The sequence below is a fragment of the Aquarana catesbeiana genome, linkage group LG01 (genome assembly GCF_042186555.1).
Source record: "Aquarana catesbeiana isolate 2022-GZ linkage group LG01, ASM4218655v1, whole genome shotgun sequence".
Classification (NCBI taxonomy): domain Eukaryota; kingdom Metazoa; phylum Chordata; class Amphibia; order Anura; family Ranidae; genus Aquarana; species Aquarana catesbeiana.
In genome coordinates this window covers 792,592,112-792,605,784 of record NC_133324.1, presented here as the reverse complement: position 1 = coordinate 792,605,784, position 13,673 = coordinate 792,592,112, and the positions used below count along the sequence as shown (strand labels likewise).

General features: G+C 39.9%; 1 protein-coding gene across 1 annotated transcript in view; it reads right to left on the bottom strand.

Moving 5' to 3' along the window:
* The window catches only part of WWC2 (WW and C2 domain containing 2), a 203,050-nt gene that overhangs the window by 96,734 nt on the left and 92,643 nt on the right, over window positions 1–13,673 (bottom strand). Inside the window, exons 8-9 of the mRNA XM_073606900.1 lie at window positions 8,321–8,563; window positions 3,913–4,002 (exon numbers count right to left, since the gene is read on the bottom strand). Coding sequence (XP_073463001.1) covers window positions 3,913–4,002; window positions 8,321–8,563 — 333 coding nt within the window. The remainder of the gene's footprint in view (window positions 1–3,912; window positions 4,003–8,320; window positions 8,564–13,673) is intronic.

Genomic DNA, 13,673 nt, shown 5'->3' with positions numbered 1-13,673 from the left:
GAGGTGGATCCGATCGGTCCAATCGTGTGAAAGGGGCCAAGCACATGTACACTAATTAATGGGGCCATTTATTTGGTGACTGGGTGGATAAAAATCGACAATGTTTAAAAAAAAAAAATTAATAAAAAATTGGATTTTTTTTTAAATTTAAATCAAATTTATTTTAATAAAATGCTTTTGGAGTAAACAAATCTAAAAAAAAATTTTCTATTCAAGATACATTAATCATTTTGTTTATTCAGCGTGAAATTGAGCTTAGTTATATAACATGAAACTGTACATTCTGCAATATTTACATTTTTGGTATACTCATTTAATGAATACAAGCTCTGCAAGCTGATATAACATGCACTGCATTGATGCATTCACACAATTTCACAGTAACCGTGAGATAAAACAAAGTTTATGAATAGTCATTTATCCCATTGTTGTGCAAATCTGTGTACACTACAGACTGTATGATTGTTTGAAGAAAAATGCATCTGCACCAGGCTCCAAGTGTGAGGAAGAAGGGCAAGCAGTAAAAATGAAAATGAAACCTTCTAAGCAGCTTATAAACCTTGTGATTTTTCTGCACATAGCTTGAAGTGCTTTATTCCTCCCTTGAGGAACAAAATGGCAGCAGGCCATAAAAGAGACCCAGTTTGAGAATATTTTAATGCAGTTCCTCTACCTATGGGTAAAACAAGTATGTGCGCAAAATGCAAGCAATGCAACAAAGAGATGCACGGCCTGGTGGCCTGAATGAAAAAATATCACGAGAAGACTTGCTGTGATGATAGGACCGTGTTTGAAGTTTTTTTTTTTACGTGGACCCAGCTGATATATTCAGTTTAAGTTATTTTGTTTGTTTTTTCAAAGATATTTTGTTTATGAACTTCAGTTAGTAAACATTGATGTTTCAGCAAATACAAGAATATGTAATATAATGTTATTGTTTTAATTGAACAAAAGAATTTGAGTAGTTCAACTATGTGTGATTAACCCATTAGCCTAAATCGGTTCTGATATCGCTGTTTTACTAACCTGACAGCTGCTTATTCTAAATAGGAAACATTAATTTTGTTTGCTCGTAGAGCTTACATTCTAAAGGCAGGGGGTGGTGGTACAAAAGGTAATAGATGCAAAGAATGATTTGATGGGGGGTGGCTCGGGGACAGTTCTTAGGTGGGTGTGGGATAGGCTTCCCTGAATAAGTGAGTTTTCAGGGATCTCCTAATGGTGGACAGGTTAGGGGGTCTGATCGGATATACTGGGGCAGGGAGTTCCAGAGGATGGGAGAGGCTCTGGAGAAGTCCTAAAGGCGAGCATGGGAGGAGGTCCTGGGAGAAGCGGAGGGGACGATTTGGGCAATATCTGCAGATAACGTTGGTGATGTAGCTGGGGGCAATGTTGTGGATGGCCTTGTATGTTGTGGTTAGCATTTTGAATCTTTTTTTTGAATGTTATGTTTTGATGTTACAAATAAAAAAGTTCAGTCTCTATTCTAGAATAATAATTAGGCAGATTAGCAAAAAGTATATAATATTTTATGCCCACTGTTAACTAAAAATACATTTAGATGTCTTTGAAGGCAAAGTTTCCTGTAAACAGTTAAATTGTTTATAACATGAAAGAGAAGGATTATCACATTTTGAGTACAACATTGTGCATTTTAGCCGTGATACACATTTGCCTGCTTTGGCTGTAAGGAACGCTTAGCAAGACGAAGCATGTCTTATTGACAAGGCTTTAGTGATTATCCAGTGTGTAATGAAGATGTTTGTCAAACCTAATTAGTTCTTCAAACATTATCAATTTGTTTATTTTGCTGTGTACATGAAAAGGCGTAAAGTACTGCTGAGTATTATTCAATTAATACAGGATATTAATTATAATAGATACTTCTGTTCAGAGCTACAGGAAGTATAAACAAAGGGAAAATCAAAGACACCTAAATGATCAGATAAATAAGGATAAATGCAAAGCCACTTCTTAAAACAACGTCTGATTATTTTATTAATTATAAAAACACAACCACTAAATGCTAAAATGGAATCAATATCAAACCAGGGCTTTAGTCTAAATTTATAAGGTTTAGATTTTGTAACCTTGTATTAAACTATACAGTATATTATGAAACTTTAGTTTGTTAACTATTTCATTTGGGCAGATTAAAGAGTATAAAAAAACTAAAAACAAACTGTAATATAGCAACCTACCAGTGTTTAGATATGGCGGCTCCATTGTTTTTTTTTTTTCCAAGCATTTCCTCCTTTATTTTTATCTGGTGATCCTGTCAGTAACACCGGACAACACTAACTCACTGTACAGTAGATCTACTGAAGGACAGCATTGTCGCCGTAGGCTACTCTCCTTATATGGAGTATGCTTCCCCCTTTTATCTGCATAACATATGGGGGAGTTGTTCTGTAGTCCACAGATAAGAACTTAGAAGGCTGATATAACATGAGATTTCAGTATAGAGCAGCGCTTGACAAATTTGCTTTGAATCTAGAAGTAAGCTTAAAAAAAAAAAAAAAAAAAAAAAAAGATAGGAGCCAATTTTTTTTTTTTTTTTTTGCGAACAAAGCTTTATTTAGCCTTACAAAGGAGGTCTGGTGCTAGAATTATTGCTCTCATTCCAATGTGAATGGCGATATGTAACATGTATATATCCCCATGTTTTTCAATTTTGTACCAATAAATATTCATTCGAATTTAATACATTCATCTAGATTGCCTTTCCTGTGAGCCCCGGTTTTCTTTTGGTCCCCCCCTGTTTGGGACTACTTTGGGTTACAGATATATGGGGGCTGGTAGGCAACCATTGATCTAGGGTACAGAACTTATATACATGGTAAAATAAGCCTCATTATTCTTTGTTTGATTTCGATATGTAACATGTGTATCGTTTTTTTTTTGTTTTTTTTTGGGGGGGGGGTATTTTATGTGCTTGGGTGTAACTTACATTATTTACAATTTCAAAATAATTTTTTTGAAAAAGTTTTTTGACCAAAAGTTCATTATGTGATGATTTGCTTGGTGACAGGTTCTCTTTAATGAGACATCCAGAGTTTATAATACCCTTCGTGACTCCCCTGTGCTCGACTGAATATAATGCAATGCAGTTAGCACTACATTACATTTTTCCCTGGCATGGGGAAACTGTCACTGGGGACCCAGAAGGAACATCATACAATGTCACTTCAGGGTCAGCAACAAGAAGGGGAGGAGAGCAGATGTGTGTCCGTTCTCCTCCCTCCCTTCCACCCAGCAGCACTCGCTATGCTGGTCTCGTAGCCGCTAATGGGCAAGCGCAGCCCAGGATACACAGCGGGGGGGATGCGTGCGGGGTGTGTGGAAACATTCTGCTTTCACCCGATAAGTAAACCCTGCTGCTTGCCAGCAGTAGGGCTAAATGTTAAAGAATACTACCTGCCCGAAGCCCAGAACTGCAAGTCCCGGGCATCGGGCGATAGAAATTGTGCATCCCTGCGTCTGGTATCAACAGTGAATAGGCTGACAAAAGTCCAGGCGTCAGAACACAATTTCTAGTCGCTATGGCGACCTGGCACCTGGGATTTGTAGAGCCCTGGTTTAGTGCACAGGAAGCGACAAGAACACTGGTTTTCTTGTAGGGTCAACATGTTTTCTTGTGTTTTGTTTTGTTTTTTGTGTAAGTGCAGAAAAAGTTCTTAGCTTGAAAAAGGAAAACTAATGCAACCACCACATCTAAGGACTTGTAAATATATTAAATGTTTTTTCTTGGACTTAGATAAATCTTATTGAAAATAAAAGCCCCCAAATTATTAGAATATATTTATTTTTGTGTTAGATACAGTATGTATATGTATCTCCTGCTGAAATTCTCATAAAAATTTAAGTACAAGCCGCTGATTAAACTGCAGAGGCTAGAAGTCAGGGACTTACCTTTTCAGCTCTGAATGCAGGTATGTGGCGAGTTTTGTTGTCTCTTCCAGCTTTTTTACTAACTCCTTCTTTTTCTCTTGAATTTTCAACCTGAGTCAATAGAAACATTCCATTAAAAAAAAATTTCACATTCTTTTTTGGGTATATTTAAAAATCTATTCTGCTGCCTGGCTTTGGAAAAGACACTTCAATCATCTTTACTATTCAAATTGTTTAGCAAGTCGCTATTGTTTTATACAGTTTGCTTTGTACATGATTTTTTTTTAAAAGAGAAAGACAAGATTAGAAATAGGGTTTTCTGACGTTAGTACAATTATCAAAATATGTGCTTACTTTAGGCATATTTAGGGATTAACAAGCAAAACAAAAGAAAATAAAATATCCTGCATTTCACACAAAACAAAATGAACTAATATTTATTCCAGAATATATGCTTTTAGAAACTTGTTAAGTATATCTGGCATGTTTGGTTTGAACTTTTCCCCCCTTCAAAAAAAAAAAAAAAAAAAGAAGAAAAAAAATATATCACTAACATAGGTACACTTTCAAAACTATTCCTCTATAACACTAAGCATAACGGGAAGTAAATTCCAGTAAAAAATGTATTCGTAAATATTGGACAATTGCTGGACAAAATATTTGCACCTCTATAACTTTTATTTAGCTAAATGGAAATGTACAAGCACTAGTCAGCCACCTAGACTAAGTTTGGCCCCTTTCACATGGGCCAGATCTGTTTTTTCTCAGCAGGGGATCTGTTGGCTGATCCCCTGCTGAGCGGACCAGCCGGATGACCAGTCTGTGTCCCCTCAGTTTATGCAGAACAGACACAGACACAGACCGCTCTGCTCTATAGACAGTCAGATGTAAACAGACCGGCTGTCTGTTTACACCAGACTGCCCTCTGATTTGATCCGGTCAGACAGAGGGGAACAGATCCCCTTCCGGTTGTTTTTGCCGGATTGGATTGGTCCATTTACATCCGACTGCCCATAGAGGAGAATGGAGCATCCAATCGGGTCCGCCGATCTGTTTTTCAGAACCTCTTGTGTGAAAGGGGCATAATGGATAATGGATATTAGCCCATCAGAACAGATTGATGGGCAGCCAACACATATTAAAGAATAAAATCAAACAAAGGGACATTTATAAATCCTGTCAGAGCCCGTTCACACTAGCAGCTGCTGGTGTACGGTGTGACGACAAAAATGCTGATGTGCTGTAAAAAGCGCCTCACATGGTTTGTCCAACAGAGCCAGTGTGTGTGAGCATGAGCTGAGGGACCCCGGGGGCAGCGACCTGGAGTCGGCTGCAGCCAAATCCATCCTCACCACCAGAGGCTCTGGTGAAAATCTGCTGGCTCTTAGATTCCGTGCCCTGAGGAATCTCACACTCTAGCTCCCTGTTTGGTCCGTGTCGGTGTTCAGGTGGAGCTGCTTTCCTGAACCACCCAGAGCTCCATCCGCAGCAGTCAGCTGAAGGGTCCACAACCTTAGTGGTGCGCTCCTAACCCCAGCAGTGTGCATCTGTCACCTGGCCTTAGGTAACCTGACAGGGGCTTCTAGATGGATGGGATTCTTTCCTTTTCTCTTTCACCCCCCTTTCTGCCTCTCCCCTTTCGCTTTTTTCCTCCTTCCCCTCTTCTCTTTTTTTCCTTTCTTTTAATTTACCAACAACGCTGCATAATGTGTAGTCCTATTGCTACATCTTTTTGATGGATAAATATATTCACTTTAGACATATCTGCTATTGGTAGTTTTTTGTGAGTGGCTGCCCTATCCTGGGCCTGCTGTCATGGTTAGCTGCTCCCACTGGACTACTTTACAATTCTTTAGCAAGTTGCCTATTGTTTTCCTTCTATACATTGACCATTGTATTATCGATAAGTTTAAAATAATGGGAGACTGTTGTATACCTTCGACCTATTATTTGATAATCGGTGTACACTTTGTGCTGCTCACCTGTAACAACTCTGGGGTGTTTTTCTTTTCCAGTTCTCCTAACTATATTTCCAGAATGTGATGGATGTATACAAGGATATTATAGTTGGTTTTCTATTTTGTAACTCTTTATATTTTTCTTTAAACCATTTGCTTACTGGGCACTTAAACCCCCCTCCTGTCCACACCAATTTTCAGCTTTTAGCGTTCTCGCAATTTGAATGACAATTACGTGGTCTTGCAACACTGTACTCAAATGAATCATTATCATTTTTTCCCCTTAAATAGAGCTTTCTTTTGGTGGTAATTGATCACCTCTGCGTTTTTTAGTTTTTGTTTTTTATATTTTTTTTATATTTTATGTGGCAGTGATGGACACTGATAGGTGGCAGTGATGGGCACTGATGGGTGGCAGTGATGGCAGCACTGCTAGGTGGCACTGATTGGCACCACTGGTGGGCATTGATAGGTGGCACTTGTGGGCATTGATAGGTGGCACTGCTGGGCACTGTGGACACTGGCAGGTGGCAATGGCAGGCACAGATGAGGCATATGTGCCTCCTTCCTCTTTGGGACCGATCTCCCTTTAACATAAGCCGGTGATCGGCTTTTTTTTTCTCCTCGCGCTATCAGCGCGAGGAGAAAAAAAAAGCGATTACCGAGCTTTTATTTACATCGTGTGATCAGCTGTCATTGGCTGACAGCTGATCACATGGTAAGGGACCGGGATCGGCCCCTTACTCGGATCAGTGATTATCCGAGTCTCCGTGATCACAGCGTGCGCACGGTGCGCGTGCACAGGGGAGGACGTCTTATGACGGCTTCCCGGAAATTGAGGTCCGTGATGTGGCCATCATTCGGCTATGGCCTGGACCTCAAGTGGTTAAAAAAACAATAAAAACCATTGAAACAGAAATTGTAAAGGCCAAAATGCTGTGGATTGTTTCATACTGTGAAGCACTAAAAAAAAGTAATGCATGCTAATCTTTTTTTTCAGGGCACACCACTGCAGCACAATGATGCGTACTGGCCTAACAGAAAAAGAAAACAGTATTTTTGCCTTGTATTGGGACTGCACTGGGCAAGGCTGAGCAGCATTGTCCCAACACACCTGGTTTGAAAAGGTCATCAGAGATCACAAGGAGGTAACTGAAGCAAACCAGTCAGATGTTTACATTAGCTTGAATGTCTTGTCAAGGAGCTTGCATCTTAAAGTGTTACTAAAGCCAAAAAGTTTTTTTTATTAAAATAACAAACATGTTATACTTACCTGCTCTGTGCAGTGGTATTGCACAGAGTGGCCCTGATCCTCCTCTTCTGGGGTCCTCGGCAGCTATCTTGGCTCCTCCTCTTCTTCTTGGGACTACCATAGCCAGTCGCTGGCTTTAGGGAGAACGTGGTATGTGAGCTCCCAACCTGTGTATGGAGCTGGGCTTACTTACACAGCAGGACTTCGGCCCACCCCTCACTTCCTCTTTACTGCATCTGATTGACAGCAGCAAGAGCCAATGGCTCCTGTTGCTGTTTGAATGCTGTGTAAAGAGGAAAAGAGAGGAGAATAGATGCAGCCATGCACATCACTGATCTCTTCTCCCCTCTCTTCCCCTTCACACAGAGGAAGGGGAGCACAGAGAAACTGAAAACATTTTTTTACCTTAAAGCGGGGTTCCCGGCGAAAAAAAAAAAAATTTTTTAATAGATCCCATCATTAAAAAACTAGTATTTACCGGCCGTAGCACCGATTGTTTCTAAAGTTGTCATAACAATGGGCAGCGGCGGAGGAAGGTCCCACCCTGTTGTTATAGCAACATCACAGTACTGCTCACAGAGTCCTGGGAAATGATGACACATCATTTCCCAGAAGCACAGGCGAGGGGGGAAGTGACGAGGAGCTCCGCGGACCAGGAAGTGGCAGATTTAGGAGGACTACATAGTAACAGGGCGATTTTGGTAAGTATAAAAATTCCTCCAAATGTTTAGAGGAGTCCGATTCTGAAAAAAAAAATTTCAGGGTGGAACTCCGCTTTAATGCAAACAATGCATTAAGGTAAAAAACGTTTTTAGGTTTAGTAACATTTTAATATGCCTACTGTTAACTCGGTTAGCCAGAGTAGCTGTTCTATGCGTCATTCGGTGACTCACTTTACTTGGCCTTCCTGAGTTTAGAAAAAGCCTCACCTACCTGTCATCACCGTGTTCAAGGACAATGCATCAGTAGCTAGTAGGGGAATATTTGACTGGACAGGGGAATACGCATGGGTGGGACTTAGTCAAGGAAGTTGAAGAGTTTAAAATAAAGTGAAACCAGTTTCAGAGGGGCACATAGTGGAGGGTTTTCTGGCTAAAAAAAATAACAGCTACAGCTGGCACTTTTCTTGTTCAAAATGTAAATATCAGGTTAAGCCTGCCAAGTACAATAGGCCATGGACCCTGTACAGGAGCATAGCTTGCTCAAAAGGATGACAAACCTCTCGGCAAGTGCTTGGCTGGGGGTGCTTTTGACAGACAAGAGGTCCTCTTCCAGTCTCCTCCTCTCTGCTTCCAGCCGTTCAATCTCATCCTGAGTGCGTTTCCGTGTAGTCACAAACTGTAGCTCCTTCAGTAGTTCCTCCTTTTCATTAATTAGCAGAAGCTTCTCTTTCTCCACATCCAGGGCCCCAGGCCAAGCCTCACTGTCCAGCTTTGCTAGTTCAATCTTCAGGTTGGCCATACTGGAAAGAAAGCAAAACATTCAATTTAGTCACAAAATAAAATCACGTATTTACCCCAATCACAGCTCGATCATTGTTTGGGTAACACTCCATTAAATTGTCTATATCTAGACTAGAAATATTTTGCCTGCAATTCATGTGGTATATGATAAGCAAGACACACCGCTGAGAGCAAACTGCTATGTATTTCAAGATATATCAAAAAAAGGTGCCATTAGGTAAAGAGAAATCAATTCAATCTCTATTTAAAATCACTGAACATTGAATGGTGAAAAGAAGAGGCAACCTTTACTGTTAGTGATGCAGATGTGCTTAAAAATGAAATTTAGTCTGCTTATATTTTGCCTTCTCATATTCCTCCTCCCCCCCCCCCCCCCCCTCATCAACAGGCCAATTACATCATTTTAAATATAACTTTCTGTTTCCATTATATACCCCATTTTAGTCTCTATGCTTTTCTATGCAATGCAGACAGATCATGGCTGGTGGGAGGGGGCAGCAGAATTCTGTACATGGCTTTCTAAAAAAAGTCACAGCATCCTGTCTTAGTACACCTATCAAGAGCAATCAGTCCTGATGCAAGCAGTGGACTGACTCTTAGGAAGAATAATGCATATATTAAAATGTCTTGTTTAGAGGAAGTCAGCATGAATGAGCATCCCTAAACAGAATGCATTTGCATGGAGACTGTGATGCTGAGCCTCTATGACTGAAAGAACTGTAATCCAATGAATGAAAGAGGCAGGCCAGGCACAGCCAGGCTGGGGAGGGAAGAGCTGGATGATGTGGGATGTCCTCCAGCTAGGAATGCACAGTATGAGAAGCTCACAGTATGCAGTGAAATCAGTACAGGAGAGGAGCCTGTACAACTGGGTAAGACTGAAACAAGTCTGGAGTTCAGCTTTAACAAACAAAAGCTTAAGACATCATTTAAAAGTCCCATCTAAGAAAGACTACACAATGGATGGAGATTTCCCAATCTATTTTGACAATAAGCTCAGATTGCCTAAACCTGCAAAATGACAGACAGGCAGCAATTACCTGGCTCATCAACATCTTTATACAGTGCCTTGCAAAAGTATTCACCCCCATTGGCATTTTTCGTGTTTTGTTGCCTCACAACCTGGAATTAACATGGATCGTTTGAGGATTTGCATCAATTTACAGATCATGCCCACAACTTTGAAGATTTTTTTTTTTTTTTATTGTGAAGCAAACAACAAATAGGACAAAATAACAGAAAAAGTCAATGTGCATAACTATTCACCCCCCCCCAAAGACAATACTTTGTAGAGCCACCTTTTGCGGCTTTCACAGCTCCAAGTCCTTTGGATAAGTCTCTATGAGCTTGCCACATCTTACCACTGGGATTTTTGCCCATTCCTCCTGGCAAAACTGCTCCAGCTCCTTCAAGCTGGATGGTTTGCACTTGCGAACAGCAGTCTTTAAGTCTGTCCACAGATTTCTATTGGATTGAGGTCTGGGCTTTGACTAGGCCATTCCAACACATTTACATATTTTCCCTTAAGCCACTCAAGCGTTGCTTTAGCAGTGTGTTTGGGGTCATTGTCCTGCTGGAAGGTGAACTTCCGTCCTATCCTCAAATCACACACAGAGTGGTACAGGGTTTGCTCAATAATATCCCTGTATTTAGTAGTAAACGGGAATTAATTCTGGACAGCCGCACTCATAAATTAGCCTCATTTATTAAGAATATGCACATCTATTACAGGATAACAGCAGACAGGAACAGAGCTGGCGTTTCGCACTAACGTTAGTGCTTACTCATATGAGTAAGCACTAACGTTAGTGCGAAACGTCAGCTCTGTTCCTGTCTGCTGTTATCCTGTAATAGATGTGCATATTCTTAATAAATAAGGCTAATTTATGAGTGCGGCTGTCCAGAATTCAAATCAGTTTACTGCTACCAGTAATAGCCAGCACCCTTAACCTCTGAACCAAGGATTAATTTTGGTCTGTTTGGACTTTTTTCTGGAGCGGTGAATACTTCTTCTTATATTCAGTTCCTGGACTTTGATCCCTGTATTTAGTACCATCCATCTTTCCCTCAACTCTGACCAGTTTCCCAGTCCCGACTGCTGAAAAACATTCCCAAAGCATGGTGTTCTTTAGGTGATGTGATGGATATGCGCCAGACATAGCGTTTTCTTTGATGGTCAAAAAGTTCAATTTTAGTCTCTGGGGCCTTTCAAAAAGATGTGTATATGTAATGACAGATCATGTGACACTTGGATTGCACACAGGTGGACATCATTTCACTAATTATGTGACTTCTGAAGGTAATTGGTTGCACCAGAGCTTTTTATGGGCTTCATAACAAAGGGGGTGAATACATACGCACATGCCAATTATCAGTTTTTTATTTCTGAAAAATAGTTTGATGTATATATTTTTCTAATTTTACTTCACCAACTTAGACTATTGTGTTCTGATCCATCACATAGAATTCAGATTAAAAAAAATTGAACTATTATTCAGATGGTATCGAGTGCCAACAAATCTCAGGATCATGTTTCCATCAACCACCGACATCTGTTGGAGATGTAACTCTGAGAAGGGTACGTATAGTCACATCTGGTGGGAATGCAACGTGATAGGTCCGTTCTGGACCCAAATCTTCCAAATCTATACAGAAATTTACGATAAATCACTCACTCCCTCTCCTTTCATCGCTCTCCTATCTATACTACCTGTTAAAATCAAGTCAAAATCAAGACACAATCTCTTAACAATTTTTCTCAGCAGTGGTAGGCAATTAATCGCTAGACACTGGAAATCCACCACTCCCCCATCTCTTCTAGAGTGGGTAAGTGAAATAAACAATACCATGCTTATGGAGGAAATGCAAGCCAGAGCCATAGACAAATACGCAAAATTCTCCTTTATTTGGAGCATATGGAGGCATTACTCCACTTCAGATAAGCTAAAAAACAGACTCACAGCTATGAAGGCACCTAGCCAAGTAACAACATCTACTAGTTCTACACAAACAACCTAACAATATGGGTCCCGACTCGGGACGAGGCTCGCTGTCCCCCTTCCTCCCCTCCTTCCCCCCTCTCCCCCCTTCTCCTACCTACCTTGCCAGTTTTCCTTTCCGTTCCTCCCCTCACCTCTTTTCTTTCCTCTGTCATTCCAAAATTTTTCTTTACTCTTAAACTACTCTTTTGGGCTATCTATAGCCAAGATTTTTAACCTATAGTATTCTGCTCTTTAATATCAATTCCCTCCAACAGATTGGTTAAATACCAACGTCTATATGCTGTTGGCATTCAGATTACTTGTCTATTCATTTTGAGTTCCTTGACATCTGGGCGCAGCATGATCCCGTTGGGGCGTCCAGATCTCGGGAATTTTTGGTAACACGACTAATAGCAAAAGTTATGAAAGCTGTTGAGATAATACACTATGTTCATATTGAGGACAGAACGCATAACATTGTATTGATCTGCCTATGTATGTTTCTTTATTACTAAACCAGATTGCCCGATGTCGAGCATCTGGTCTTGTTCATGTTTTCATCTAACGTTTGGAAAATTACTTTATATACAATAAAAACTTATTGAACCTAAAAAAACATTGAACTAAAGGCTGTAATGTAACAAAATAGGTAAAAAGCCAAGGGGGGTGAATACTTTTGCAAGGCACTGTATGGCTGGGATTTAAAAAATTCAGGCATTTCAGCATTTGTAAGGAGCAATTAGTTACAGGTCTGACACAAACCTTCAAATACTTTCTGAATGTCCAATAAGAAATATTTCAAAGTAGTGTAATTTTTATTAATGACATCACTACATTGTAGGCTACTGATCAGATATTGGCGACACAAATTGATTGCAGCGATTATAAACCTGTTAATGCAGAAAACACCATACGCCTTGCAGATGGCTAGCTTATTACAAGATACTTATAACATCTGCTCTCCCACCTAAGATCTGCTGTTATTTATTCTGATAAGTAGAAGCCACTGCACATATCCAACTACAAAGGCTATTTTTCTACATTTTGCAAACTTGCCATTCATCTGAGGGTTTATTTATTTATTTTTTGCTTTAGCTTTCAGTTTACGAGACAAACTACCCTATTTTTTTTTTTTCTATGTGTAGATTTGGAAGTAAAACTCGAAACAACTCTAAAAAAAAGACCCAAAATCAAACTAAAAATTAAAGAGGAACAAAATAATAAAACAAAACAAAAATGTCGGTTTGACATTAATGGTGCGATTTTTAGCAGAACATCTATACCTCACCATGGGCCAGAAGGATCTGGACGTATTTCTCCATAATTACCAATCCGATTCAGATTAGGGCTGGTCTGAGAATGATAGATGCATGAGGAGAAGCAATTTTTAGACAAAAACGAACTGATGCATCAGACCTCAGTTCTGATCTGCCCTAAATCATGTGTGTTAAAGATAAAATGCTCACAAAATTTAGTGTAATAATTCTGTTTTAGCGCTTCATAAAAGCAGAAATGTATTTACAAACCAATGGAGTGAAAAGCACTTTAACCAGAAGCAAGGAGGTAATTTCAACTCCTGATATACATGGCCAGTAGTGAGATGTGACAGAAGTTAATGCTGTAGACAGAGGTAAAATGTGACAGAAGTCACTGCCATGGCCAGCAGTGAGGTGTAATAGAAGTCGTTGCCATGGCCAGTAATGGATTGTGACAAAAGTCGCTGCCATGCAACCGCAAAAGGAGCCCCAGATGGAATCTTTGGCGACCTAATCTTGCTCTTTTGCACCTGGCACCTAACACTTCTTGTTGATCATAAGGAAGTGGGTGGTAGAGACCCGGTGGCTTGTGATTACTCTACCCTCCAAACAGTTGGCTTGTGAAATTTTAATAAACACAGAATGAGGACACTATACGAATATACAATCTCTTATTAGTGATAAGGTCAAAGAAGGGGAATATAGGGATTATGACGGTGCCAGGAAAACACGGTACATACCAAGATTTTTTAAAAATGAGTAATTTTTATTAGAACATATCATATATAAAAAATAAACACAAAAATTACAGAGTCAAGGTGTGCATAAATACTAAAAGCATATCTGTAGTGAATTTCACCGAGCTAGGCCTC